The sequence below is a fragment of the Passer domesticus genome, chromosome 3 (genome assembly GCF_036417665.1).
Source record: "Passer domesticus isolate bPasDom1 chromosome 3, bPasDom1.hap1, whole genome shotgun sequence".
Lineage (NCBI taxonomy): Eukaryota > Metazoa > Chordata > Aves > Passeriformes > Passeridae > Passer > Passer domesticus.
In genome coordinates, this window is record NC_087476.1 from 122,499,321 (window position 1) to 122,525,411 (window position 26,091).

The following is a 26,091-nucleotide window of genomic DNA, read 5'->3' on the forward strand; positions in this document are numbered from 1 at the left end:
GAAAATCAAGCTGGATAAATAAAATGACTCATTTGTTTTTGAGCAAAAAGGGATTTGAGGTTTTTTGCTGTGCTGTGATCTGACTGCAAACCCCTGATGATGTCAGGCAGCAAAACCCTGCAGTGTCCTACGTGGAGCTGCCACAGGGGTGTCAGAGACGTGGAGTTTTATGTGCAGATACAGACAAGGCTGGAGGTTACATTTGAAAAAAGCACAAAGATGTTTTCAGGGATTTTCAAGCTTGCAAGTACATATTATCTCAAGCAGCAGACTTCTAATAGAGCATGGGAGAAAGGAGATTTTTTATCATTTTAAATTATTGCTGATACTATTTGCCTGTAACTGCAAAGTATAAATCACTGCTCCACAGGAGTCCCTGTATCAGATGGCCATAAAAATGTCTCTGTCAGGAGCAATCTCTGCCTTTTGCCCTTGTCTAAAACTGAGCCAAGATTCAGTAAAGCCATTGTCCACAGGAAGTTTGAAATATTTATTTATACACGTGCACAAGTGTTTTGTTGGTGTTGCTCTGAAGTTTCTTTAATGATCATGTCCCATAAAAAACAGCCAGTATTTCAGCCAGTGTTTAGAAATAGGCCTGATTCCCTTTTCCCAGAAACACAAGAGAAATGTCATCTTTAAAATATGTGTTGTGTAATGGCATCATATTCTGACTGTTATATTCATTAATGCTGACTTCTGGCTCTGTAATGTTTAAATCACCCTCACCCATCACACTGACAGCACTGAACCTCTTAGCAGAATATTCGAATACAATAAAAACACAAGAAAGAAAAGGAGGCTACCTTGGCATTCGTGTCCTCGGAGGGATGAAAGCAGGATCACATTATTTCAGGAGAAGTAACTCTAAGTGACAGCAGCTGCACACTTGCACCTGGCAGAGAGAGGAGAGGCAGAGGCAGCTCTCTGCATTGTAATCTCGGCACATTTCTGAGGAGCAAACTCATTTTTCTCCCCGTGTCAGCCCTCCCTGCTCAAGGTTTTGTTGTTTTGTCCATCTCCTGCGCTGCTCTGACGTTTCCCAGGCAACTGATTTAGCACCTGAGCATGGCAGTAAACACAGCAGCAGAGCAGGGACACAGCATAATCTTATTTCTTTAATGCATTTTCCTTGGGTTTGCTTCAGTGCTGGCCTGAGAGTGATACCAGATTTGCTGCTTATTTTTCTCTTGGGCAGTTTAGTGTCATCTCATCTCCTTGCACAGTTACATCTATCCTTCCTTCTGTCTTAAGAAAGACTAAAACAGACCCAAAATGTTCCTCAGGGTTGCTTTTTAGCTTCCTTACTGTGTTTTTCCCCTGCTCCTGAGAGCTGCCTGCCTGAGGTTTGCTCCCCACTGGGGTGTGAGCTTTCCTTCTGAAGCAGCAGCCCATGGAGCACTTTCCTGTGTGTGCTATGCATGGCATTTCCTGAAGGGGGGACAAAACACCAAATAAAGGGATGTTCCTACCATGTGAACCTTTGGTAAATGCAGATGTAACTGTTCAGCTTTTATATTTATTGCTGAGTGCGTGCAGGGATGACTTGGTTTCCAAAATACTCAGCACTCAGCCCTTCTGCTGAAGGCTCTGCAGCTTTGAAGTTCCAGTTCTGTCTGGAAAGGGATAAACAAGTTCCATGGGGAGCCTTGGCAGTTGCCTGTATAGCTCACTGTACTAAATCTGGTTGCCACCACCCTGGTGGGTCACTGAGATGAGGTTTAAAAGCTGTAGCCATCCCATTAATAAATCACTAATTTCTCTTTGATTAAATCCTTGAACTCACTAGGGCTGAAATCACCCATCTTCTTGCTCTGTGTGTGGTGCTGAGGAACTTACTAACTGGCTGTTTATAACCATGTGACTGCAAAAGGCAAATTTAGGCAAATGGAGGCAGGGTGTGGACCCTGGTGACGAGACCCCGGGGTGTGCTGTGTCCTCACAGGTCTGAGACGAGCAGCCCCGACCACAGCTCCTCCACCATTGAGCAGGAGCTGGCTGCCCTGGACTCCGAGATGAGCCAGAAGCTGGTGGAGCTGAAGGAGAAGCAGCAGCAGCAGCTGCTGAACCTCAGGCAGGAGCAGTACTACAGTGAGAAGTACCAGAAACGGGAGCACATCAAGCTGGTAGGTTGGGGGGTGAGCACTGGGGGCACCAGGACAAATTCTCACCAAACTGGGGCTTCCTCCACCTTGGGGTCCCCACTTCCCTCTGTTCTGCTGCAGCTCCAGGGGGCTCTTGTGTCACTTTGTCACTTCCAGCAGCTCGGAAGGCTTTGGGTGGAAGGCAGAGGGGCAGCAGGATTGTTGCTACCTCTGGTTCCATAACTCTCCTTTACTGCAGCTCTTGGATGATGTTCCTGTGTTGTTCTGCCACTTTTCCAAACCTGCAGTGCACAAGGAGGCAGATTAGCCAGAAAATAAATTGAAACACCATGAAAATAGATGTGAACGTTCCCCAGGACAGAGGGCTGTGCCAAAGAGTGTTCCTGTGGCAGATGAGCACTTCGAGGGGATGCAGGACATCTTCTGTGTATGGTGAAGAAATATTTTGCATTCATGGGTCCAAGTCAGCTTTGTTTTTACAGCTGCAGTTTGGCTGACAACTGCAGCAGGATCATAGGCCCTCTGAGCTGAAAGAGAGGAGTTGGGCAGATGGAAGCTGATGCTAATGGATATTTGTAGGCAGAAATGAACATTTTTAAAGCGTGTTAGGGGAGTACAAGCCATTTCTCAACTCCAGACAACCCCCTCCTGCAATTTTTTCTATTACCTGGTGTTTGGCTCCCTCCTGTTGGGTGAAGTGATCAGTCTCCTCTGCCCTGCCAGCCAAAACGAGCAGGTAAGAGGAGTGGTTTGTGTGTGGGGGCTGCTCAGCAGTGCCCTGCTCAGACTGATTTCCGCGATCACAGCACGGAGCTGGGATGTTTGTCCCCTCCCCTGTGTGAGTCACAGTGCTCCAGGGTGGCTGGATGGGCACAGTGACACCACAGGGGACAGCCCCCATCCCACTAACAGCTGGTGGCTGCTTCTCAGAGATTTGGATTTTTATAAAAAAGAACCATTCTAGACCCACGTAGTTGGGCTTATCTCATAAGGTAACTCATTTCTCATTCCAAAATGAGAAATGGCATTTCTCAAAGCCAATTACATTTCTGGCATTGTCCTGTTAGGTGGTGGCACAGTAAATTGATTTTTTAGCACAGAACTTTTGGGCAGTTTTCCCTCTGAGTTAGGCAAATTTGAATTGGAATATTTTCAGCTGAGATATTCTTTCTGATGGCTTTCTTTTAGAGGAGAGCCTATTTTTGGTACCTTTCTGCTTTTATCTAAGGAATGAAAAGTTGGATCAGACCAGCCATGCCTTGTTGTGCACTCCTGGTTATCACCCTGAGAGGGTGATGTTACAAAATCAGACCTAACCTGGAAGTGACCAAACCAAATGGGCCCAATTGCCACTTCATTCCTGTTCCCTGGGCTGGCACAGGAGCCCTGCCCACAGCTCCTCTGTTGTCCATCCCAGCACAGCTGGGCCTTTGGTTCCTGCTTTGGGCACCAAGAGAATGAGCCCACAGCAGATTTCAAACCAGTGGCTCACGGCTTTTTCATTCTGTGACCAAATGTAGGTGATGCTTCTCTGTGCTTGGCTTTCATACTTTCATCATGCCTGGTTTTCAACATGCCCCTGACCACCCCAAAATCCAAAGCATTCACTGTAATAATCCTCATTACAGGAGGAACGTTTTCAGCCCTCACAGAAAAACCTGGATGTTCAGTGACACAGGAATTCAGCTGGCAATTAGCATTGTGTAAATTCAATTGGTGACCCCTTATGCTTTTTCACAGGCATTTTCATTCCTAGCAAAGATAAAATACTTGAGATATATTTTGGTTTTACATTTAATATTGTGAAAGTGTAGCACCTCCATGTACAGAGAAGTAGCAGTTTCTGAGGGAGTTGGACGTGCACCATTCTGGCTGAACTCCACAAGTTAATAATGTGTTTACACTGATAATGATGTTTACTGGCTTTTGGTCGTTGGTCATTCAGCTGGGAATGGTGTAACACTTTCCTATCTGCTGCAGGCTTTTGAGGAAATTTAGCTGCCTCTGTGATGTTTAGCTGAAAATACATATTTTTATTTTGGGATTTTTTTTTCTAGCTAATTCAGAAGCTGACAGATGTAGCAGAGGAGTGTCAGAACAACCAGCTAAAGAAACTGAAAGAAACGTGTGAAAAGTAAGTGCTGTTCCCTTCACCATTGATTGCTGCTCCTTGTGGGGTTTGTTTGGATACTTTTGTGCTCCCCTTTATTTTTTATGCTTTAGAGAAAAGAAAGAACTGAAGAAAAAAATGGACAAGAAGAGGCAGGAGAAGATCACAGAAGCAAAGTCCAAGGATAAAAATCAAATGGAGGAGTAAGTATATCCCTCGATCCATATCACTGTACAAGGTTTTTCACAGCTGGTAAATCAAAGGAAGGTCTCGACCCTAAATCCAAGGCAGCCTTCAGTCAGACCTCCCCAGAGTCCTTTCCCTGATAATAATTTCATTTCCTGGGGCTAATGCAATCTCCTGTTGACGAGCAGGGCCAGCCTGGGCCAGCAGCAGAGGTGCTGTGTGTTCCTGGGAGCAGCTCCCCAAAGAGCTGTCCAGCAGGCTCTGCTCCTCTGGGCACAAACAGCCTGAAGGCTCCTGGCCCTGCAGGCATTTCATCCTGACTGCCTTCCTCTTCCTGGCTTCTCCTGCCTTCTCCACTCCCTCCAAGCTGCTCTCCGGGAGAAATGGCAGCACCGCTGTGAGGGCCCCTCTGCTTTTGGGGTGAACTCCCCTCAAGGCCCTGCACTGGTGACAGTGACACCGGGGGGCACAGGCAAAGCTGAGCTCTGGGGTGCCGTGTCCCTGGGCAGGCACAGCAATCCTAAATCCATTCATGCCCCCCAGACAGCACAGACTGCAGTTGTGCAAGCTGTGGTTGTGTTCTCCCCAAGGGCACAGCATCTAGGTTTGTTTGTCCTCCTCCATTTGTTTTGGCAAGCAGCTCAAAAAGAAAATGGAGCATTTTAATCTTGCACTGCTATTCTTGTTACCAGTCTTGACTTTAGAGCGGTTAAAAATACAAGAGGAACAAACAGAATAAAACAAAAAAAGAAACCCTCTAATGTTTGAGGTCTACCAGGTAACAAAGGCACAACTGTGTTTGGTTTTCTGCAGGTGAAAGGGTTTACACAGGTTCTGCAGCCTCTCAAGAGAGAATCTGTATTTGGTAACCCTGAAAAGAAATCACAGACACACACAGAGTAAAATGGTTCAGGTAGTTTCAAAATCAGCACATTAAAAATTTCAATAAACATCCTATTAAAAAAATAAAAGAGAGAACAATTTATGATGAAAAAGAGGAGAAATACTTAACATAGTTAGAGCTGTTCAGAGGGCATGGAATTCATCTTGGAAAAAAGCAGCTGGCCATTACGGAAATGCTGCAGCAGTAAAAATCAATTCAGTAGGAAATGATTTGCTGAGAGGTAAATGAGGCACTAGTGAGAAAGGCTCGGGGACAGACAAGCAGCAGTTCCTTTCTCTTTCCTTTTTTTTTTTTTCTCATTTTCCCAAGGACTTTCCTCTGCCAGGCTTTCCAAAGAGCCCTTGGGAGAGGTGAGATGGGACCCCGTTGAAAGTCAGCTCTCCCTGTCTGACACAGCTTGTCCTCACTTTGGGAGCAGGGCAGAGAGGTGTGAGACCTTCTGAGTCACTCTGGCTCCACTGCAGCTCATCTGAAGCTTTGCACAAGTTTGGGAAGGAATATTACACACATTCACTGTTTCAATTGTTTTTACTTCAGGTTTTGACACCCACTTTGTGCTTGCCTAAATCCTGCTGACTTTGGTGCCCCTGAGGAGCAGTGCACAGGTCCTGGCTGAGGCAATCAGGGTTTGGAGGAACTGTCCTCAAAGGCATCACCTGTAGCAGCCACAAATTGCTGTTGTGTGTGCATTTACCCCCTCTGGGGGTTCTCGTGCTCACCCTCTGATGGTTACAGGTCACTCTGAGTGTGCCATAAAGCTCAGCTGCCCTGAGCCCAGCTCTGTGGGGCCAGGCTGGGCTGCCCTGCTCCCCTGGAGCCAGTGTCAGCAGCAGAGCCTGCCCTGGCAGCAGAGCCTGCCCTGGCACAGGCTGCTGCTCTGCCACAGCGTGGCACTGTGCCTCTGCTCACAGCTCTGCAGCTCCCAGGGACACTGGGCACTGTGGGAGCCCCTGGAAAACGCAGCACATCCCGTGGGATGTGGGGAACTCTGAGCCCTTCGTGCCCTAAAGGGCAGCCTGGCACAAGGACACGTTCAGGGCGTGCAGAGAAGGTAAAGGCAAAGAGAGCAGGGAGGTGAAATCCATCAGAGTGCTCTTGTGACTCCACTAATGCTGCCATGTTCCCCAGGGAGAAGACGGAGATGATCCGCTCCTACATCCAGGAGGTGGTGCAGTACATCAAGAGGGTAGGTCAGGCTGCATCTGACAGGAAATGTCACCTTGCACCTTCCCCCTTGTGTTCTGCTGCAGGTGCTAGGCTGCAGCCTAAAGATTCTGCACCTGCCTGCTGCTGGCAGATGCAGTGTAGGCTCTGCTCCACATTCCAGGTAAAGGAAAGCTGGGATTCCAGTAAAGGAAAGCTGGGATTGCAGTTAAGCTGGGATTGCAGTTAAAGGAAACTGGGATTGCAGTTAAAGAGAGCTGGGATTGCATTTAAACTGGGATTGCAGTTAAAGAAAACTGGGATTCCACTTAAAGGAAAACTGGGATTCCAGTTAAAGAAAATTTGAGATTCCAGTTAAAGGAAAACTGGGATTCCACTTAAAGAAAGCTGGGATTGCAGTTAAAGGAAAACTGGGATTCCGATTAAAGGGAAGCTGAGATTCAGTTAAAGGAAAGCTGGGATTCCAGTTAAAGCTGGGATTTCAGTTAAAGGAAAGCTGTGATTTCAGACAGCTCCTCATTAATTGTTAGTCAGTATTTTGGGGATGATGCTGAAGAGGGAAGAATTCAATAGAATTTCATCTCAGAATATCCTGTGTGTATCCATGGAAAATGCACCCATTTTTTAATGGGCTTGCTGGCTCACAAATGCAAAGATTGCATAAGGAAAGTCAGTGAACATTTAATTGCAGAGTATATCCTAACTGTAATTGCATTTGTACAGTTACTGAAATGTAAAAAGCATTCTGTGAGCTCTGTAAACACAAATTAAAGAATTCTAGTGCAGTTGTTAGCTTTGCTGAAGCTACAGGTGGTTCACACCAGGCTGGAATCATGCCCTGCAGTGCTTTGGGGTGTAAAATCACCGTGGAATGTGCAGCCATTGAATTCTCCTCTTAATTCCAATGTAAACATAGTTAGGTTCTAAAATGGTCCCATTTTTGCTTAGAAGAGCCTTTGACTTAGGAAGCAACCTAGGAATTAGCAGATTAAGTAGGTTTTTGTCTGAGTGCATTACTAGGTGAAGCCCAGAATTTGTAATTTAATAACATTAGCAGTCTGCAGTCAGTCCTTCAGACATTTCTGATCCTGAATTAGATGTGAAATGTGATGTTTCATGTCCACACCCAGCTGCTGAACAGCTGTGCTCAGGGATGCTCAGGCAGTGCTGGGTAATTGGGGTAATTTTACCTTGGAATTGTTCACAGTTCTGATGACAATGTTTCAGTTTGGATGGCTGGAATGTTGGCTGGGGAGGAGGTGGGGGAGTGAGGATGTGCAATCCACGAAAAAAGCTTCTCTGCTCTTTTCTGACAGCTAGAAGATGCTCAGAGCAAAAGGCAGGAGAAACTTGTAGAAAAACACAAGGAGATCCGCCAGCAAATACTGGATGAAAAGCCTAAGGTAAAGAGTTTTTGACCACATGTTACACTGCTAAAATTGTCCTTCAGGAGAGAAGGAGCTCTGGCAGCAGGTAGGCTGATGTTTAAACGTGAGAGAACGCAGTGACAGCCCCAGAGGCACTCGCTGACACTCGGGGTGGGAGGAGGCAGGGGCAGCCTGCTGTGGGCACCACCTCCCACGATTATTTTTCATTATTTTTCAGCACCCGGGTTGTCCAAAAGCTGTCAGTGCAAAAGGTGCTGTGACCAGCAGAGTGTGCCCTTCCCTCCCCTGTGCCTGAGCTGCACAGAACAAAACACAGTTGCCATTGGAAGGAAAAAGAGATATCTCCTTAGCATGCTGCCCCAGGTCCTGCTGGCACCCACCAGGGGGGATTTCTGTGGGAAACAACGAGCTTTTTTACAGTAACAGTGCTTTATAGGCCACATTGCTTGCTGGATTGCCTCTGTTTGATTTTATGCACTGCATCCACATGTAACATTTTGAAATGCACGTTCTGGCCCCAGGCCTGGGGGCTCAGGGCCAGGTTTGCCACCAGCTGCAGTGGAGAAGGTTCAGAGTCCTGCACCTGTACCTGATTTTCCTGTAGGAAGATCTAGCCATAGTCTGACTTCCTCATGGAGGGAGACTTGTTTTCAGCAGGGTTCACAGCCAAGGGTAATTCCTCGCAGCCCACTGTGTCATGTCTGCTTCCATTGTTTCTGGTTTTGCTCAGATGTGTGTCTTGGCTCAGTTCTCACTCCTTGTCTGTGCCCACAGTCCCCCTGTGCCTGTGCTGCAGCTTGAATTCCAGCACTGCCTCTGAGCTGATCAGTGCTGTCATCTCTGTGAGGTAGCCAGAGAATAAGTTAGGCTAAGGGCTGAGTAGCCAGAAGTTTTCATTAGTTAGGGAAAATAAAAATGTTTACATTTCTAGTTTTCTACTCATCTTTTTAAAATTGTGTTTACAAACCAGCTGGAACTTTTTGGTGTTGTGGGCATCTTGTGGGTGTAAAAAGTGTACATATTTTTATGTTTGGTGCTGTAGGATCATGAGTTTGTCAGGCTTGTGAACTGGAATTTAAAGACTAGAATTTAAAATGCCAAGAAATAATAGGTACTGGTTCTACCACTGGCTTTTCCTGGATCCTTGGGCACTCAGTTATTGTTTGGCTGTGTCCTTCCTTCTTTTTCTCTTTATTTTTAATTTTTAATTTATCCATGTACTGAGAAGAAGCATAAAGCACTGGAAATTTGTCACTGAGGACTTGAGCTGAATTGTGAGAGGTGCTGGGCCAGCCCCATTTGACTCTTTGATCAGTTCCCTGTCTGCCCAGGGCTGGTCCTGGCACAGGCAGCTCCAGGTCCCTGTCCCCCTGCCTGTGGGCACAGGGGCTGTTCCCTTCCCACAGCTGAGAGGGCTCAGCTGGTGGTGCTCTGTCCTCCTGCTTGCATGGGAGGCTTCAGGGAAAACATCATTCCTCTTTTATTAAGTCTCTTCTTGTGTTTGCTCCGTGTCCATATTTCATTCCCATATTTGCCTCCTCGGTGCCGGGGTGGATGATATAAAATAGATCAAGTGATTTCCCAGCTGAGCAGAGCTGCTGTGTTTTCTGCAGGCTGCAGCCTTTCTGGGGGCTGCTTTTTCAACAAGCCAGCCTCTCCTGCTTCAAACACCCACTGAAATTTATGCTGCCTGTGTTAAAAGGCTTCTCTGGCACCATCAACTCAGCCCCAAACAAAGAGTTTAATACATTAAGAGGGAAAGAATTTTCAGTATTCTCACCAATAATTCTGCTGGAGACAGATCTGCTGTCATCCCTCAGTGCTGCTTGGTTATTTATTAGTGCCTCACAGTCTGTTGTGCTCTGCCTCTGCTCAGGGCTCTTTCCCAGCCAGGGAGGGGATCGTGGCTCCCAGTGTTGCCAGCACACTGCCACAGCCTCTCCCATTTTGTTGGCTTTTCTCAAAGTAGGAGTTAGCATCTTCCTCTCTTGTGGTGTGTGTGGGGCACCAGGAGGAGATTTGCCTTTGAGTGCTGTTGTTTTAGAAAGTGCACAAACTGGATGCAGAGTAGTTCCCTGTCCTGGAGGCTGTTTTGGTTTGTTTTGCTTAAAATATCACAGGGTTAGCTGAAAGTGCTTAACTCAGGGCTGATTTATAGCCCTAAGCTCTGCCTCTCCCTCACATGTATCATTTCTTTCGAGTGTTTGGATGTGAGACTGTTTTGCAGGGCTATTGTACAAGAAAGAGCTTTTTTGCTCCTGTGAGAGCTGGAGACTTCCTGAGCTGGTCCTTTTAGGCAAAGTAGGCACTGAGCTGGTCCTTTTAGGCTGGAAACAGCTCCTGTGGTGCTGCAGGAGTCAGGGCAGGCTGTGCTGGTGCTGCAGTGAGCCCAGAAGGTGGCTGTGTGTGCTGGCAGTGTCTGTGACCCTGGCACTGCACAGCTGGCTGTCACAGCCAGGTGTGGGTGTGGAACAGGCCAGCCCCTCCCACAGTGGCACCTGCCAAGAAGCCAGATGCTGACTTGCCTCTGGGTAGAAACTAATGTGGGAAACAAAGCTGATTCCCTCCTGCTGGCTTTTCCTAGCAGCACCATTACCAAGCGAGGCAATGTTGTATTTTCTCTTCTCTCATCCATGTTTTTCCTTACACTACCTCCTGGCAGCTCTGTTATCAGCACCAACTTGTATTTTATTTCTCTTTGTCTCCTCCTCTCAGTCACTGATGCACATGGAGCTTGTCCTGTCCTTTTCTTCTTGGCCCTGGGCACTGTCCTGCCTGCTGTGGGGCTGCAGCAGCAGCCAGGCTGTGCTCTGCATCCTGTCAGGGCAGGCTGTGATTCTGGACCCTGCACGTGTGGCACAGAGACACCCAGGCTGGGCATGGCCACATGCTCTGTCCCTGGCAGCTTGTGCATCAAATTAAACACAAATCAAGTGCATTCCTTCCCCCTGCACCCTTGCCTCCAATTCCATTGTAATTACAAAAATCAATACACATGAGGCATGACAAGGAATTAATTATTTTCTGGGAATCGACTCAGTTACAGTAAATAGACCCAAGCCTCCTCTAATTGCACTCAGTGGGACTTTTGTTGCCTGTGCTGGTGGGTCAGAGGCACACTCAGATCCCAGGGTGACACTGACACTCCTGATCCCCCCTGCACCCACCCTGCAGGGACTGTTCTGGTCCCTGATGGTGTTCCTGCAGCCCAGGAGCCAGGGAAGCTGTGACTGCTGTCCCTGTTCCTGCCCACAGCTGCTCTGCCCTCAGTGCTCCTGGGCTCCTGCAGCCTGTGGGAACTGGCACAGGGCGGGCTGGGGCTTTGTGGAGAGGGCCCAACAGACCTGCAGAGGCACTAGGAGCTGGGCACACTTTGTTGCACCTCTGTGCTCTTTCCAGTGAGTGAAGAGAATATACAGCCTTGAGCTATGAAATTCCTTTTGCTCCCCAAATGGTGTAACGAAAACAATTTTTCAGAATTATAAATCTGTTCTTGTAAGTGGGAAATACAAGCACCTGATGCATACAAACTCGCTTCCCTACATTTATTATCTCCCAGTTTGGCACATGTTATTAATTGGGAGTTGACACTTCCACGTCCAATCAAAAATGAATATCAGCAGCGTACCTGAAATATTCCTGGAGGCACACAATGATACATGTTCATGTTGCAGAGCCAGGTGAGCCAGGAGCTGATCCCTTGCAGCAGTGGAGCCTCTGGTCCCTGCAGGGCTGCAGCTGTGGTGCTCTGGGTGAGGCTCTGTGCTCACCTGTGCAGGGGATGCTGCTGAGGTAAGAGGAGCTGTTCCCTGCAGGAGGCTCAGACAGCAGATGTGCCCTGAAATGTGTCACCTCAGGAGGTGTTTCAGCTGCCCTCAGACACTGTGCTCGTGTGGGAGGGAGCAGCCTGGGGAGCTTTGGGTGTTCCAGTGCCACTTCAGCTCCTGTGAGCTCACAGCAACAGTGCTCTGTCCACCACAACCCCCTTTTTATCCCTGACACCTCTGCAGGAAGCCAGGCTGCCTTTTGGGCTAGCTGCACTTCATTCAAACACTTCCACATGCATTCCAGTTCAACCACAGGCAGCTCTCCAAGAATTCTGGGGAAGGAGTTTGGAGGAAAAGGTTATTTCAGTTTACTGGGGTTCATGGGACTTGCCTGGCTTTGGATTGGACAGGGGAAACTTGTCCTTCCAAAAAAATTAGTATTCAGACTCATGGCAAAAAAAAAAACCCATAAAAATGATCTGATAGCCAGTGTCATATTTGAAAAGTTCTATTTTTCCCTGTTTGGATAAAAATTTCTTTTGTTAGTTCATTCAATTTTAACATTTCCAAAGTTTAAAAAGAAATCTGTCTTCAATCTGTGGCTGCTAAGCTAAAATGACTTATGGCATTATCTGCCAAAAAAGCAGGGAATTAAGAGGATTGAAATAATTTACTAATTGTTTCACTGTTCAGCTGTGGGCTTTGGTGCTTGTGTACTCATCAGAGGGGAATAATAAAATGTTTATTTACCTCATTAAGTGGGCAACAGCACGGAGAAATGAATGGAATTTTCATAGCCCCAGTGACCAAGAAACATTTAAAAGGAATATTTGAAAGCAAAAAAAACCCCAAAATACAGAGTGAGATTTACAAATCTTCCTGTGACTTGATCTGGCATCTTCCCACTTCTGGGTGGGAGCTTGTGTTCAAGTTTTGGGATCAGTACTCGTGGCCCATTCCCTGCAGGATCCTGGCTCTTTGCTCAGCACCAGCCCCAGGTGACAGCAAACTCTGAACAAATTTAATCTGATTTCAGTCTGGTGTTGGTGCACTTGCTAAGCTGTCCCAGAGTATTATTTTGGGCAAGTCAGGGTGCTCCCTTTTCTGCTGTTTCTGCCAGTGGATAAATCCTGCAGAATGCACTTGGAGCCTGTGAAGTGAGCAGTAAATAATCTCGTTAAAATAACCAGGCTGGCTCTGTCCTGTGCCAGTTTTGTGCCAATAAAACTCCCCAGGTTCTCTGAAGCACTGACACGTCCCAGGCCTGGATCAGGAGAGGTCAGTCCAGTACCAGGGTGCTCAAAGCATCACTGGCACTTGGGCCTTGCTTTCTTGTTCACATTTCCCTTCACAAATCCACATTGAAAGGCTTGTTCGTGTTTTCCAGCAGAATAAATATTGCAGGGTGAGAAATGGGTATCAGGTCACAAAAGAGACATGTAAGCATTTGAGGTGCTGCTCATTGTGTTAATTGAATCTTTGTGGTGTAACTCTTACACATACATGTCCTTGGAAACATTCATTTTAAATCAACTGCATCACCTTTCCAGTGTGGATATGCAAAATGCCTTTTACATTTTTTTATTGCATTCTGATATCACTTTATTTTAAATTAAAATGTCACCAACTCTTTGTTGGAATAATGTAAATGTAAAGAAATACTTGGGTGAATAGGACACGTGGAAAATATGATAAATTTAAATGGAGTTTATTGATAGAGGGAGGGAGATATTTTTCACACATGGGTCATTCTACTGGAAGCCAGAGAAAATCTTAGGTTTGCTCTGGTGCTGCAATAAAAGGGGAAATAAATTACTTGAAGGGGCAAACTTTTCAATTTTGCAGTGGTGTAAATCAGAAGGAACATTCTCAAGTTACCAGTGTTGCTGGTGATTTAAAGATATTAGGGAGGGCCGTGATGGAGGCAGGTGGCAGCCAGACCTGATTTGTGAAGGTTACTGGGATCTTCCTGGATAACATGCTCATAAATTAGAACTGTGACCAGAGTTGTGGTGTCGGGTATTTTTAAGAATAGTGATTTTAGAACCCAGCTACTCTGTGGACAAAAGAGCTCACAGAAAGTTATTTTCTTTAAAAAAGGCACAATGTGAGAATTCTTCCTGCAATAAAAGAAACTTCACTGATTCAGGTTTTTTCCTAATTTGCAAAGTGAATCTGTTCTGTGCTCTACCTGGCTCAGGTAAGGGCATTTCTATGCCCCAGCCCACCCTGATTAGGAGGTTAATTGGCCTTCCTGATGCAGAAGAGGTTCAATCCTCACTAGCCCTGGTGCTGGATGGGAGCACAGCTGAGCCCAGCTGTGTGTGAGCCATAGAGGGGTCATTATTTACCTGTGTGCAGGTACAAAGGTGTGTTCCAGCTGTGTGTGAGCCATAGAGGGGTCATTATTTACCTGTGTGCAGGTACAAAGGTGTGTTCCAGCTGTGTGTGAGCCATAGAGGGGTCATTATTTACCTGTGTGCAGGTACAAAGGTGTGTTCCAGCTGTGTGTGAGCCATAGAGGGGTCATTATTTACCTGTGTGCAGGTACAAAGGTGTGTTCCAGCTGTGTGTGAGCAGTGAGCAGTACAGGGTCATTATTTACCTGTGTGCAGGTACAAAGGTGTGTTCCAGCTGTGTGTGAGCAGCACAGGGTCATTATTTACCTGTGTGCAGGTACAAAGGTGTGTTCCAGCTGTGTGTGAGCAGCACAGGGTCATTATTTACCTGTGTGCAGGTACAAAGGTGTGTTCCAGCTGTGTGTGAGCCATAGAGGGGTCATTATTTACCTGTGTGCAGGTACAAAGGTGTGTTCCAGCTGTGTGTGAGCAGCACAGGGTCATTATTTACCTGTGTGCAGGTACAAAGGTGTGTTCCAGCTGTGTGTGAGCAATAGAGGGGTCATTATTTACCTGTGTGCAGGTACAAAGGTGTGTTCCAGCTGTGTGTGAGCAGTACAGGGTCATTATTTACCTGTGTGCAGGTACAAAGGTGTGTTCCAGCTGTGTGTGAGCAGCACAGGGTCATTATTTACCTGTGTGCAGGTACAAAGGTGTGTTCCAGCTGTGTGTGAGCAGCCAGGGTCATTATTTACCTGTGTGCAGGTACAAAGGTGTGTTCTGCCCAGCCCCAGAGCTCCTGTGCTGGGGTTAGGGCTGTCCCCCGTCCCCTGTGACCCCCCCTGTGCTTCCCATTGATTGTTTTCATGGCAGGCATTCCCAGAGCAGGGAGAGCTGGGCAGCCAGCTGGAGCTGCCTGTGAGAGGAGGGAGCACAGGGCTGACTGTGTGTTAACCTTGTGGGCTCTGAGGAGAAAACAGCCAAAGCCATGCTCAAAAATTGAAGAAGCCAGGGACTGCCAAGGTTTTGTGTCAGGATGTCTGGCTTAGGCTGTGCAATATTTAAACCTGCCCAGAGAGGGCTGTGCTGTGGAAATGTTTGTGATTCTGCAAAGGCAGGTGCTTTGCATGCTGAATCTCAGGGAGCACCAGGGCACCAGAAGCTGCTGAGTGCCCTTCCCCTCCCCAGGAGCACTCCAGGAAAATGCACGACAAAATACAGGCTGAATTCTGCATGGGTGTGCACAGACAGAGCACACAGGCTGGAATGCATGGCAGAGCCATGTCCCAGTGCACACACAGCACCCTGCACACGCTGCTGGTGCCAGAGCAGCCTCACACACCAAGGGCACCAGCAAACCCCCCTGTGCAGCTGTGCCCAGCACTGCAGCAATGCACTTGGTGACTGTCAGCCCCAGTGCAGCCTGACAAATGACACGAGATCCAGCTTGACACAGCTAATGGAAAAGTGTTGAAAGAAATATTAATGCCTCGTGTGTGAACTCATTAGAGAGATGCTTTAAAATGCATGAAATGGGGGGAAATGTGTTCTTTAATGAACAGAGAAATAAAATCAGTGGCCTGCAAAGCCTGTAGTGTGGGAAGGGCTCTGTGTGTGCCAGCCATTAGCCAGGAGAGTGCCAGAGTTCTGTGCAGAACCACCTGCAAAGAGAGCAGAGGCACTGATGGGAACCAGGCTGAGGACTGCTGCCAGCTGCCTGAACTGCAGCCCTGACAGGGGGGTGATGGGCTCATCTGCACCGAGACCCTCCAGCATGAGAAATACACTGCTGGAAAGGGGAACAGAAACAGCAAGGCTAGTGTTAGAGCTTCAAAATACACCTGATTTAAAGAGGGTATTGAAATCACGTGTGGCCTGTCTTGGGGAAGGACTTTTCTCTCTAGAAGCAACAAAAACCAGAAGAAAATGCTGTTGTTTCGAGATGCAGTCTCTTCCCCAGGAGGTTGAGGGTACTGAGCTTGGAGGAGATGAAAGCCCTGCACATCCAGAAGGGAGAGGAAGAGGCAGGGAAACATTCCAGCCCCATTCCCACATTGTTTCAGTGCTGCTGGGGGAGCTTTCAAGGGCCTGGCAGCCCTCTGGAGTCAGTAGCAGAAGAGCTGGGAAGGATGTTCCCTGGAAGATGACTTCTCATTAAACATCCCCTGGGGCTCACTTGCACCAAGCCAGCATTTTCCAGCACAGGAGTTCCACAGGGTTGCTGCAGCTGCATGATGCAGGAGCTGTGGGTGCTCACAGGCTATGGGTTGGACTGGAGTGACTCAGGCAATTCCCATTCCTCAGCCCCTCTTGGAGGGAGGCTTTGCCAAGAGACTGTGGAGTGTGACCAACTGCAGCCCTGGACCTGAAAATGATCTCTTTTGTGGAGTGCCAGAGGTCTGTAAGCTTTGTGTGGCATAACTGGATGTGCCTGGGAAGGGCAGGATTAATCCAGATGTGGTTTGATACAGAGCCTGGCTCTGGGATGGTCAAGGCAAAATTTAAACTTTTTTACATTATCTTTTAACATTGGAACCCAGTCTTGTAACACTGAGTTTTCCAGTCATGAGGGTGGTGAAAGTTCACGATTTTTGTTCTTTTTCCATTACTCCCTTAAAAAATATGAAAGAAAAAGCATTTTGATGTTCTTGTGATAGAAAAATCCTTCTTAAACCTGCTGAGTATGGGGCAGGAAATCTCAGCTTTGGCTCATTCCATCAGCTTCCCAGCTCTCCAGACTAGCCTGTGGCTTACAGAAATGAAGTCATGCACTGAAGGAAGTTATCAGACATAATATCACCCTGCTGATAATGGAAGGAGGTCTCTCAGCCTTTCTTATTTCTCCTTTTTTCTATTTCCCCACTTTCCTCCATTTCACCTGCTCTCCTGCTTGTCCTTCTCCCCCTTTCATCAAGCTCCTTTTCTCAGTATGTGGTTTCTGTCTCGTGCTCTTTCTGTAGCCCTTATTTACTTTCCCTTTTACACTCCCTGCTCTTTGCCATCCCTTGCTGCTGTTGAATTTCAAGGAGTGCCTGAAGTACCTGTGGGGATGGAGTCCCTTTGAGATGGAGCAGCCTGAAGGGGAGGGGTGTCACAGAGCTGTTCTGCACGTCTGTGAGCTTCCGAAAGATGGAGAGGGGATGCCCAGCCTACAGAGATGTGTGGAAACCCTGCAGGCATGAGCAGCTCCAGGGCCAGGGCTGCCTGCTGCAGATCAAGGGCCAGCCTGAGCCTCCTGGGCACAGGGCACTGGGAAGGGCCCTGCTGGCCTTTGGTTTTGAGTATTTGGTGTTTTCAGTGTGCCTAAATCTAAATATGTTTACACCAAAACCCTTCACCATGTATTTCCCTTTCAGACCTGATCAGCCATTTACAGTCCTGTTCATTGCCAAAGACAGTCTCCAGTAATATTCTGCATTTCCTTTGATTTCTTTCACATTTCTTAAAGCAAGGTGATGCTGACAAGCAATTACATGGCACTTTTAGTGTAACAAACACCTTGATTTATACATCAAGGAAGCCCAGACCTCACTTGGCAACAGAAACAGCCCTCAATTAGGATGAGATACAACGAGGAAAGCTGATTTCTGTGATGCCACAACATCACCCACTTGCTTTTCCTCTTGCAAAATGTGCTCTGCAGGTTCACATTATAAAAATGAACGTAGGGATGTGCAGACAGCCTGAAGCACATCACCACAGCAGTGTGGTGCAGTGCACCTGATGGCCAGGGACTCTGAGATTTACACCTTCAGAGGTGCTGAACAGGCCCTCAGCTTTGTGATCCACACACTGGTCCCCACAGGGCTGATAAAATTCATTTGAAGACTCATAAATGGAGCATTACTTACAGCCAGGCTGTTACCTGTAACCTCACTAAGCTGGCCAGCAGGAATTTTATTCACAGTATAAGGAGATGGAGTAGACATCATCCATTTGTTTACATTGATGAGTAAATGTGGTTTTCTGTATGTCACAGTAAATATTTGGCTGTGTGTGCATAGGCACACATGCTCACTAGCTATATTAAGAACATGCATATGCTATAATTTTAGAGATTTAGTTTGATGCGTGTACATTTTAGATGCATCTGTTAAATTACAGTTATTCACAGCCTTGCAGGATGATGGAAAATTCACTATCATAAAATTCTGTTAGTGATTTTCAAACTGGCATGATCACCATGTTAATTACAGTGTGGTTCAAACCTTTTTTTAAATTTCCTTTTTATTTCCCCTGTCCTTTAAAATTACCTGCTTAATATTCTGCTTCTCTTCTGGAAGGACAATAAATGGGGGCAAATTTTGCCTGCCCATTGGGAGCCTTCCTTGGCTGTGAACACAACAAAATGGCCCAAGGAAAAGGGACCTCAGGCAGCTGATGGGAATGGAAGGTTTGCTCAAGAGAAGGCAGCCCAGAGCACTGAGGATGCTTTTCAGAGCTCAGGCAGGGCTGTGCTGCGGCGTGTCTGGGGTAGCAGCTGATCAGTGGTTCAGAGCTCTCCTCCTTCCTTTCACCCTGCAGAAAACACAGAGTATCTGTGCACCACCCTTGCAGCCCAGGGACAGGAATGCCAGCATCCCTGCTGGCTCTGATGGAGCTGCCCCCCTGCTCCTTGAATTGTGTCAGGGATGTGTTAGGTTAGGCACACGGGGGATTTGAGGTGCTCAGATAATAAAGGGCATAGAAATGCAAATTAGACAGTAAATATAAGGGGAGGCATGGAGGATTTCACTGAGAATTATCTGCTGGATAAATTCTCCTCAGCAAACTCCTAGGAGAGGCTCTGGCAGTGCCTAACAGGTACCTGCTTCTGAGAAAGAGCCCAAACAGATTTATCTCCTCAGCCCAGAGATTAACACATCGTCAGGAGTGACAGATTGCCAAGCAGAGAGATGGACTGGCAGGGGAGAAGACAAGTGAAGCATCAAAATGTCATCCTGCACTCGTTATGTCTGTGGCTTCCCAATTAATGCACAGAATCTCTCCTCTTCGTGGAATCCTCCCCTCCAGAGCTGCATAAACCATTCTGCCTCACTCCGTGTTTTCTCCCTCCTGTTCATTGTGAAAGCCTGGTCTGATGGCTTGAAAACAAATGTTCCTTCCTTCCCTCACTTTCCTCTTCCATGTTTCTGACTGGAAATTACATTTCTAATTTTCCTTTGTGTTTATTATTCCAGCATTCCTCCTTCCTGGGATTCTCTAGATGCCTTTGCCTCCCCACCTGGTGTGGGGGACAGGGAAATCTCCATCACTGGGAGCTGCTGTACCTAAATTGAGATTAACAGTGGTAGTTCCACAGTCCCACCCTCGTTGTTGTGTTGATGCAGCAATGGAACCCATTTTCTGCTCCTGCACTGAGATTTCTGCTGCATTCTGGTACATGCTGGTGGGCAGTTCCGCTCCTGCACACAAGGTGAACTGACTCCTCATTGCCCTAGCTGAGTAATCACTGTGTCCCCATGCTTATTCAGCTGTGGAGTTGTGTGAGCACATTTAGGGACTGAATCACCCTCCAGTGATTGGAACTCCTGGGTTTTCCCTTCATTTTTATCTTTTGCTGAAGGGCATCATCCCAACATTTCTATCTTCTTTACACAGAGAGTACAAAAGCTTTGTAATGATCACCCTGACTGTAATGCTGCTGTGTCAGTGCTGCCCCAGTCACCCTTCCCTCACCCATTTCAATCAGATTTGAATCAGATTCACTCCCTGTTTGTTGTATCATAAAAAAATCATGTGACTTTCCAGCTCAGGAAAAATGCTGTGCTTGGAGCTGGTAACATAGAGTGAGAAAATGCATTTGTTGCTGCTTTGTTGAGTTCCTTGTCTGCCTTGCTTGCAGGTGATGTTACTCACTGAGCAGAGGGCACCTAGGGATGTCCTTCCTGCCCTCACTTGCTGATTGCTTCCCACCAAGAGCTGTGCTCTCCAATAACTTTTGTGGTGGCTTTTCAGCTCAAGGCTCCTGTTTCTCCCTCCGAGGGCTGGGCAGTTATTGTGACAAGATGCAATATTAATAACAGAGCAGGGAAAATCAGCAGTGTATTATTCATGTCGTGGGAACAGTCACAGCTTGGCCTATGTTTTATGTGAAAACCCTTCAGAGCAGTAACTGATCCCACTCCATCTTTTGCCTTACTGGATTTGCATTTTCCTGAGCAAGTATTTGGGTGTGCTCTCCCATACTCTGTGCAGCACACTCTTGTTGTGTGTGTGAACCACAAACTCCCCTTATTCAACAAGAGCTCTCCCGTGTGCCTCTCAGCAGACATGGATTCCACAGTGTTTCTCAGCTGGCTCCCAGTCCTGTTTGCAGCTCTTGTCACTCACCCCACAGTCCTTCATCCTCAGCCAGGACTGCTGAGTGCCTGTGCAGCCCTGGCTCCTTGGGTACCCCGAGGGAGCCTCCCCAGCATCCTGCCAGCTCCCCATCAGCTCAGGAGGAAAGGCAGCCATATCCAGCAGCACTCACAGGATCTGCCCCTTGTTTCACAGAATGGCTTTTAGAAATGTTTTCAGCACTCAGCAGCTTCTGCTTCAGATACAGGGGTGTTAAATATGCCAGTCTTAAATATACAGAATTTTGGGGTTTGGTCTCCTGAGCCTGTTAATTGGTAAAGAAACAACATTTCTAATCCATATTTCAAGTGCCTCTTTTCGCTGCCTCTTAGCTTTTAACCCACAACTGGATCATGTCTCCCCTCTTCCTTTTTTACCCTGGGTGTTGCACTTCCGTCTATGATGCAGAATACAATGCTGGAATTCACACCAAAGTGCTGCCCTTGACCTCCCTGTGACCCCTTAATTCCACTGAACTTGCTTACTTGCTGTTGCTGGGTTTCAGTTTCTGTTATCCACCCATAAGAATTTAGGATTGATTTCCCTGGGAGTGACCTTGGGGATTATTTCTGTGGAGCTCTGTTCAGTTGTGGCATTGCTGCCTGGCACTCACTGCACCTCGCACTGTTCATGCTTGGGGTCAGCTGGTGGCCTGAGCAGAAAGCAGCCCTTTCTGGGGCTCCCCACTGAGCCTGGCGGTGGTGCTTCCCTCTGTGCTTTACCTGCCCTGCAGACATTTGGTTTTGGGTCCCTGCCCTGGGACAGCTCGGGGACACTGCTGTGCCTGGATCCCAGTGCAGCCCCAGCCCTGCCTGGATCTCAGCCCAGCACAGCAGCACTTTCCTTCTGAGCTGGCAGCAGGCTCAGGCTTTCCCAGTTTCCACGTTTTCCTTCTCCTTCCCCAGTTTGTACTTTCTCCCTGCCAGGCTCTCCTGGCAGCTGGAGGAGCAGTGCTGTTGCAGCACTCTCTGTTGTTGCAGGCCCGTGGAGTGCTTTGGTTTTGCCTCTGTCACAGTTTCACAGCAGCAAAGTTTCAATCATTTTCGAGGTGTTCTTGGCCCCTGCAGCTGGTGCTTCCTGCCGTGCAGGGACATTGGAACAGCCCACTGGGACTTCTCACAAACACCAGGGAGGTGCCACAGCACCAGCAGTGGGAATGGTGAAGAGCTGCTGGAACCAGGAGAGCAGATAGACTGCTCATAAATGGCAACAAGTGCTCCTGGCTTTTCTGGTTTTACCTAGACTATTTGATGGGGGGGTTGATTATTTTTTATTATTATTAATATTTGGAGAGTGAAGTTTTCATTATTATAAATAATTTATTAAGTTCAATAACTTTCAAGCTGGCATCTGTCTTTTTAATATACTGAACTTTCATATTTGTTGGTTTTGGCTACTGTGCATTAAAAACACGCAACACTTCAAATCAGTCTTTTGGAATAATTGGGTATTTGGGCTTATTTAGGCTGGAAATTTGATTTCTAACACCATAAACCAAAGAATGCAGCTCATAATTCACCATGTATATCATTATGGGATCAGAAGTGCTTTGTTTTCCTAATGAATCCATCATAGCATAGAGACCTGTAGAGTTCCTAAACAGAGAAAGGTAAAATTCTAAACTCAGTCACCATCTCTGAGGTACTTCGGTGAGTTATGCCCTTTTGCAAATGTTGCCCATAATGACATCCAGATTCTCCATCTGGTGTTATCCCAAATAGCTTCCTGGATGTTGAATATTCACCCTTTTTATAATTTCAGATTCATCTGGTGTCATAAACACTGGAAAACTGTGGGCTGTAATCATCCCATTCTGCACTTCTGCAAGGTTTTATTTCATTTTAGTTAGTGGCTGAAATAGTGCCATCCTCTTTTTCTCCTTTTTTTTTTTTTAAATAATTTTTTGGTAGCATTGTTGGGGCACTGATAGGTATCATCAGTGTCTTTGAAGAAAATTGCTGTTACTTAGCCTGGTTTTCTGTGCCAGGGATTCCTTCAGCTTCCTTTCTTGAGGAAAGACTGTTGCAACACCAGAGACAGACTGAGTTTTGGTAAAAGAGAATCTTTCACTGCCTTGTGGGGTTTTTGAGTCTCAGTCTCACACTTCCATGGAAGTGTAGAGTGTTCTGCAGCTCATTTTTTAGAGTTTGATGCTGCTGCTAACTGGCAATGCAGGAATATTTTCATCCTGGGAATGTTTCACCCTTTTCACCCTTTCCTGGGCTGGTGTGGATTTGTGCAGATGTGATGAGTGCCAGCTGAAGAGCTGGTCAAGAGGGATGCTCTAATTGCATTTCCTCAGCCTTTGCGTTGCCAGCACCTTTATCTTTCCACATTGCTGCACTGTTAAATTCACTTGAATTAAATGATGAGTCCTAAAGTGAATTTTTATTAATTAAAAGGGCCATGAAATAATGGAGCTGAAGGATACCAAGGGCAATAGGTGCAGGAATGGGGGTAAGGCTCATCTGCTCTGAATTTAGATACCCACAACAAACCTGGGCAGGTCTCAGGTCCTGCAAGGGAAGGAAATGCTGGGAAGCAATCAAATAATCCTTTTCTTGTGCCTCCTCTGCAGGAGGACCAGCACAGGACTCTCAGGGATTCCAGTAGGACCTGTGGCACATATTTTGATTAAAAATCAGACTGAGAGTGAGGGGTTTGAATGGTGACAGCAGACCTGGCCTGAACCCCTCTAATGAAGGAGACAGGCATTACATTTCTGAAGCAGAGGATGAATGGAGTTTAACTCTTCTGCCAGGTGTGAAGCTTTCTTGATGCATGTGAAAACAAATATGGCATACCCTCCAAATTGCTGCACCTAGTTTTTGTCTGTGAAATGGATCTCCACAGGAGAATAATTCTTGTGGTTTACATTAGCTGTCAAAGGTATTTCTTAAATGGCCCTTCACAACAAAAAGGGGATTTATCTTGGGTATTTTTGTGTCACTAAATGAATATAGTACCACTAGATTGCAGTGCTTCCAAGCCTTTCAGTAAACCCACTAAGTCTTGTCCAAGGGCTCTCTGGAGCCCAGAGCTGCCCCAGGGGGAGAGTGAGGCCCTGTGTGTGCCCAGGGAATTCCTGTCCTCCAGCAGCCTGGACAGCAAGCTCTGTGCTCAAACAGGGTTAACCTGCCCAAGGGACAAAGCAAGGCAAACGTTCAAAAATGCATGAGTTCCTTTGGCAGATATTCTTCAGCTCCCAGGGGAAGGAAACACTGAGAATGGGAGGGAGGAAGGAAGTGCATCAGAGAATGAGGATATGGACAGTTGTAGGTGGTGTTGGGGAGAGGAATGTTGGAGAGATGCAGGAGGGAGAGGGAAATTGGGAGGCAAATGTTGGTGTTCCCCTGCCTGGCAATACAAAGCAGTGCCAAGGGGCTCTGGTACAGGCTGTTCCAATTGCCTCAGACTGGTGAATCTAAAGTTTAAATAAGATTTATGAGTGGCAATGTGTGTCTTCAAGTGAAAAGGAATAATTCTTTTACTGTTGGATTCATTACAGATAGACATATATCTTTATATACATATTTAATAACAAAAAGCAAGGGAAAACTGTTAAAGTTAAGGCTAAATGTTCTAATTTGCATTTCATTAATTCAGGAATTTTAGCTTTTGGAAAAACTAAAATTTTAATGAGAAATTCAGACTGCAATTGTGGTGTTAAGTTAAAGCCAGCCCTCTTTTAAAGAGTGAGAATTGACATTCCAGTAACCACTTATCTGCAGAGACAAGAAATTAATTTTACCTTGCATGCCATCAGTTGAAGTGATTTATTTTATAAGAATTATTGGAGAATTTGCACAGAAGGCTCTTGGATGTATGGAGGTGGTTCCTGACAGACAGAGGTTTGTACCACAGATGTCTTTTATTTGTTCTCAAGTGACCTTTGCTGCTGGCCATTTCTGCTGCATTCCTTCAGCAGGGAGCAGCTCCATGTTTTGAGCAGTCAGGTATCTCTACTCAGGTTTTAAGAATCGAAGAGTAATTAAGTAAGGGACAGTAGGTTTTATTGTCAAGAAGAAAGACAGTTTGTATTTCATCTGTGATTCTGCTTGTGAAAACGAGCTCAAGCTAGGGATAAAGTCAAAAAAATTCAAACAAAACTGGGTTTCTGTTGCTCATTGTCTGCTTCACCTAAAAACTGATGAAGGGGATCATACTCAAAAAAAAAAAAAAACCCAAAAAAAAAAAAAAAACACTCAGGAAAGCATCAAGTGCCTTTGCTGCTAATCCATGGCAAACTGGGTGGCATGGCTTTACCAGCACAGCAAAGAGCAGGGCAGGGACATGGAAGTGTCAGAGGCTCCTGGAGAAGGGATGCCCACCTCAGGGTGCAGTGTGCAGTGTGCAGGCACTGCATCCCCCTGGCAGGGACATGGAAGTGTCAGAGGGCTCAGGGTGCAGTGTGCAGGCACTGCATTGTCCATGGCAGGGACATGGAGGTGTCAGAGGCTCCTGGAGAAGGGATGCCCAGCTCAGGGTGCAGTGTGCAGTGTGCAGGCACTGCATCATCCCCTGCAGGGACATGGAAGTGTCAGAGGCTCCTGGAGAAGGGATGCCCACCTCAGGGTGCAGTGTGCAGTCTGCAGGCACTGCATCCCCCTGGCAGGGACATGGAGGTGTCAGAGGCTCCTGGAGAAGGGATGCCCAGCTCAGGGTGCAGTGTGCAGGCACTGCATCCCCCTGGCAGGGACATGGAAGTGTCAGAGGGCTCAGGGTGCTGTGTGCAGGCACTGCATCCCCCTGGCAGGGACATGGAAGTGTCAGAGGCTCCTGGAGAAGGGATGCCCGGGCTCAGGGTGCAGTGTGCAGTGTGCAGGCACTGCATCCCCCTGGCAGGGACATGGAGGTGTCAGAGGCTCCTGGAGAAGGGATGCCCAGCTCAGGGTGCAGTCTGCAGGCACTGCATGCCCCCTGTGTGCTGTGCTGCAGCTGCCTGGTACATTGGACAGCGCTGGCAGTGCCTGCTGTGCCAGGGCCCTGCACAGAGCCAGAGCAGGGCTGCTCTCCTTGGCTGGTGCAGAAACATCCCCTGCTCCCCTGGGCAGGCTGATGGCAGCCGTGTGAGAGGGCAGGGAGTGCTGTTGGTGGGGTGAGCCCTGCCTGGCACCGTGTGTGAGGGACACGGTGACAGCGCTGTCGGTCCCCTGGAAACGGCAGAGGGACTCATGGCTTGGAAATCACACGGGACACAGGTCATGTCTTTTGTTACAGAGAGAGGAAAAATCTCCTCCTGTGATCTTCCCCACTTGCCTTTACCCTTCTCTGTCCTGTGGGTTTTAAGGATTTTTGCACTCACTGGACCGTGCATTCTCCAGGCCCGTGCTCCCAGACACTGGGCTTGATTGTGTCCCTGTTCCCAGCCACTTCCAAACTGGGAACTGTTTGAAATTCCTCTCCTCAGCTAGGGGACTTTGGACTCTTTTTTTTCCCCTTTTGGTTAGTCTTCATTGCAGCCCTAAAAGCACATCCAGGCTTGTGAAGGGAGCAGTTGTGAGCAGAGCTGACAGCTCTGGAGCAGTTGTCACTGGAGCCAGGGAGCTGGGAGGAGCTCTTTATCTCCAGGGTGATGAACAGGGTGATGCCATGCACTGCATGCCAGGCAGACATTGTGGATACCATACATTTTTTTTGCCCCTCTGACTTAATTTAGACATTCCATGTGGCACTTTTTAAAATAAAGAATTCCCTAGTGTTCCATTATGGAAAAACAGTTTCTTTTGGCCTTTGCCCAGTGTTATACCAAGGGATCTCTTTTAAGGACATCTATTGTAGCTATT

The 26,091-nt window shown here is 47.2% G+C and overlaps 1 protein-coding gene across 5 annotated transcripts in view; it reads left to right on the top strand.

The window, feature by feature from the left end:
* PLCB1 (phospholipase C beta 1) overlaps positions 1-26,091 on the top strand; it is a 332,913-nt gene that overhangs the window by 270,132 nt on the left and 36,690 nt on the right. For 4 of the 5 annotated variants that reach the window (XM_064415692.1, XM_064415693.1, XM_064415694.1 and 1 more), the window contains exons 27-31: positions 1,946-2,126; positions 4,163-4,239; positions 4,329-4,418; positions 6,434-6,491; positions 7,786-7,872. In XM_064415692.1, coding sequence (XP_064271762.1) covers positions 1,946-2,126; positions 4,163-4,239; positions 4,329-4,418; positions 6,434-6,491; positions 7,786-7,872 — 493 coding nt within the window. Of the gene's footprint in view, positions 1-1,945; positions 2,127-4,162; positions 4,240-4,328; positions 4,419-6,433; positions 6,492-7,785; positions 7,943-8,074; positions 8,788-26,091 lie in introns of those variants that run through there. The other variant, XR_010359722.1, reaches the window with a different exon arrangement.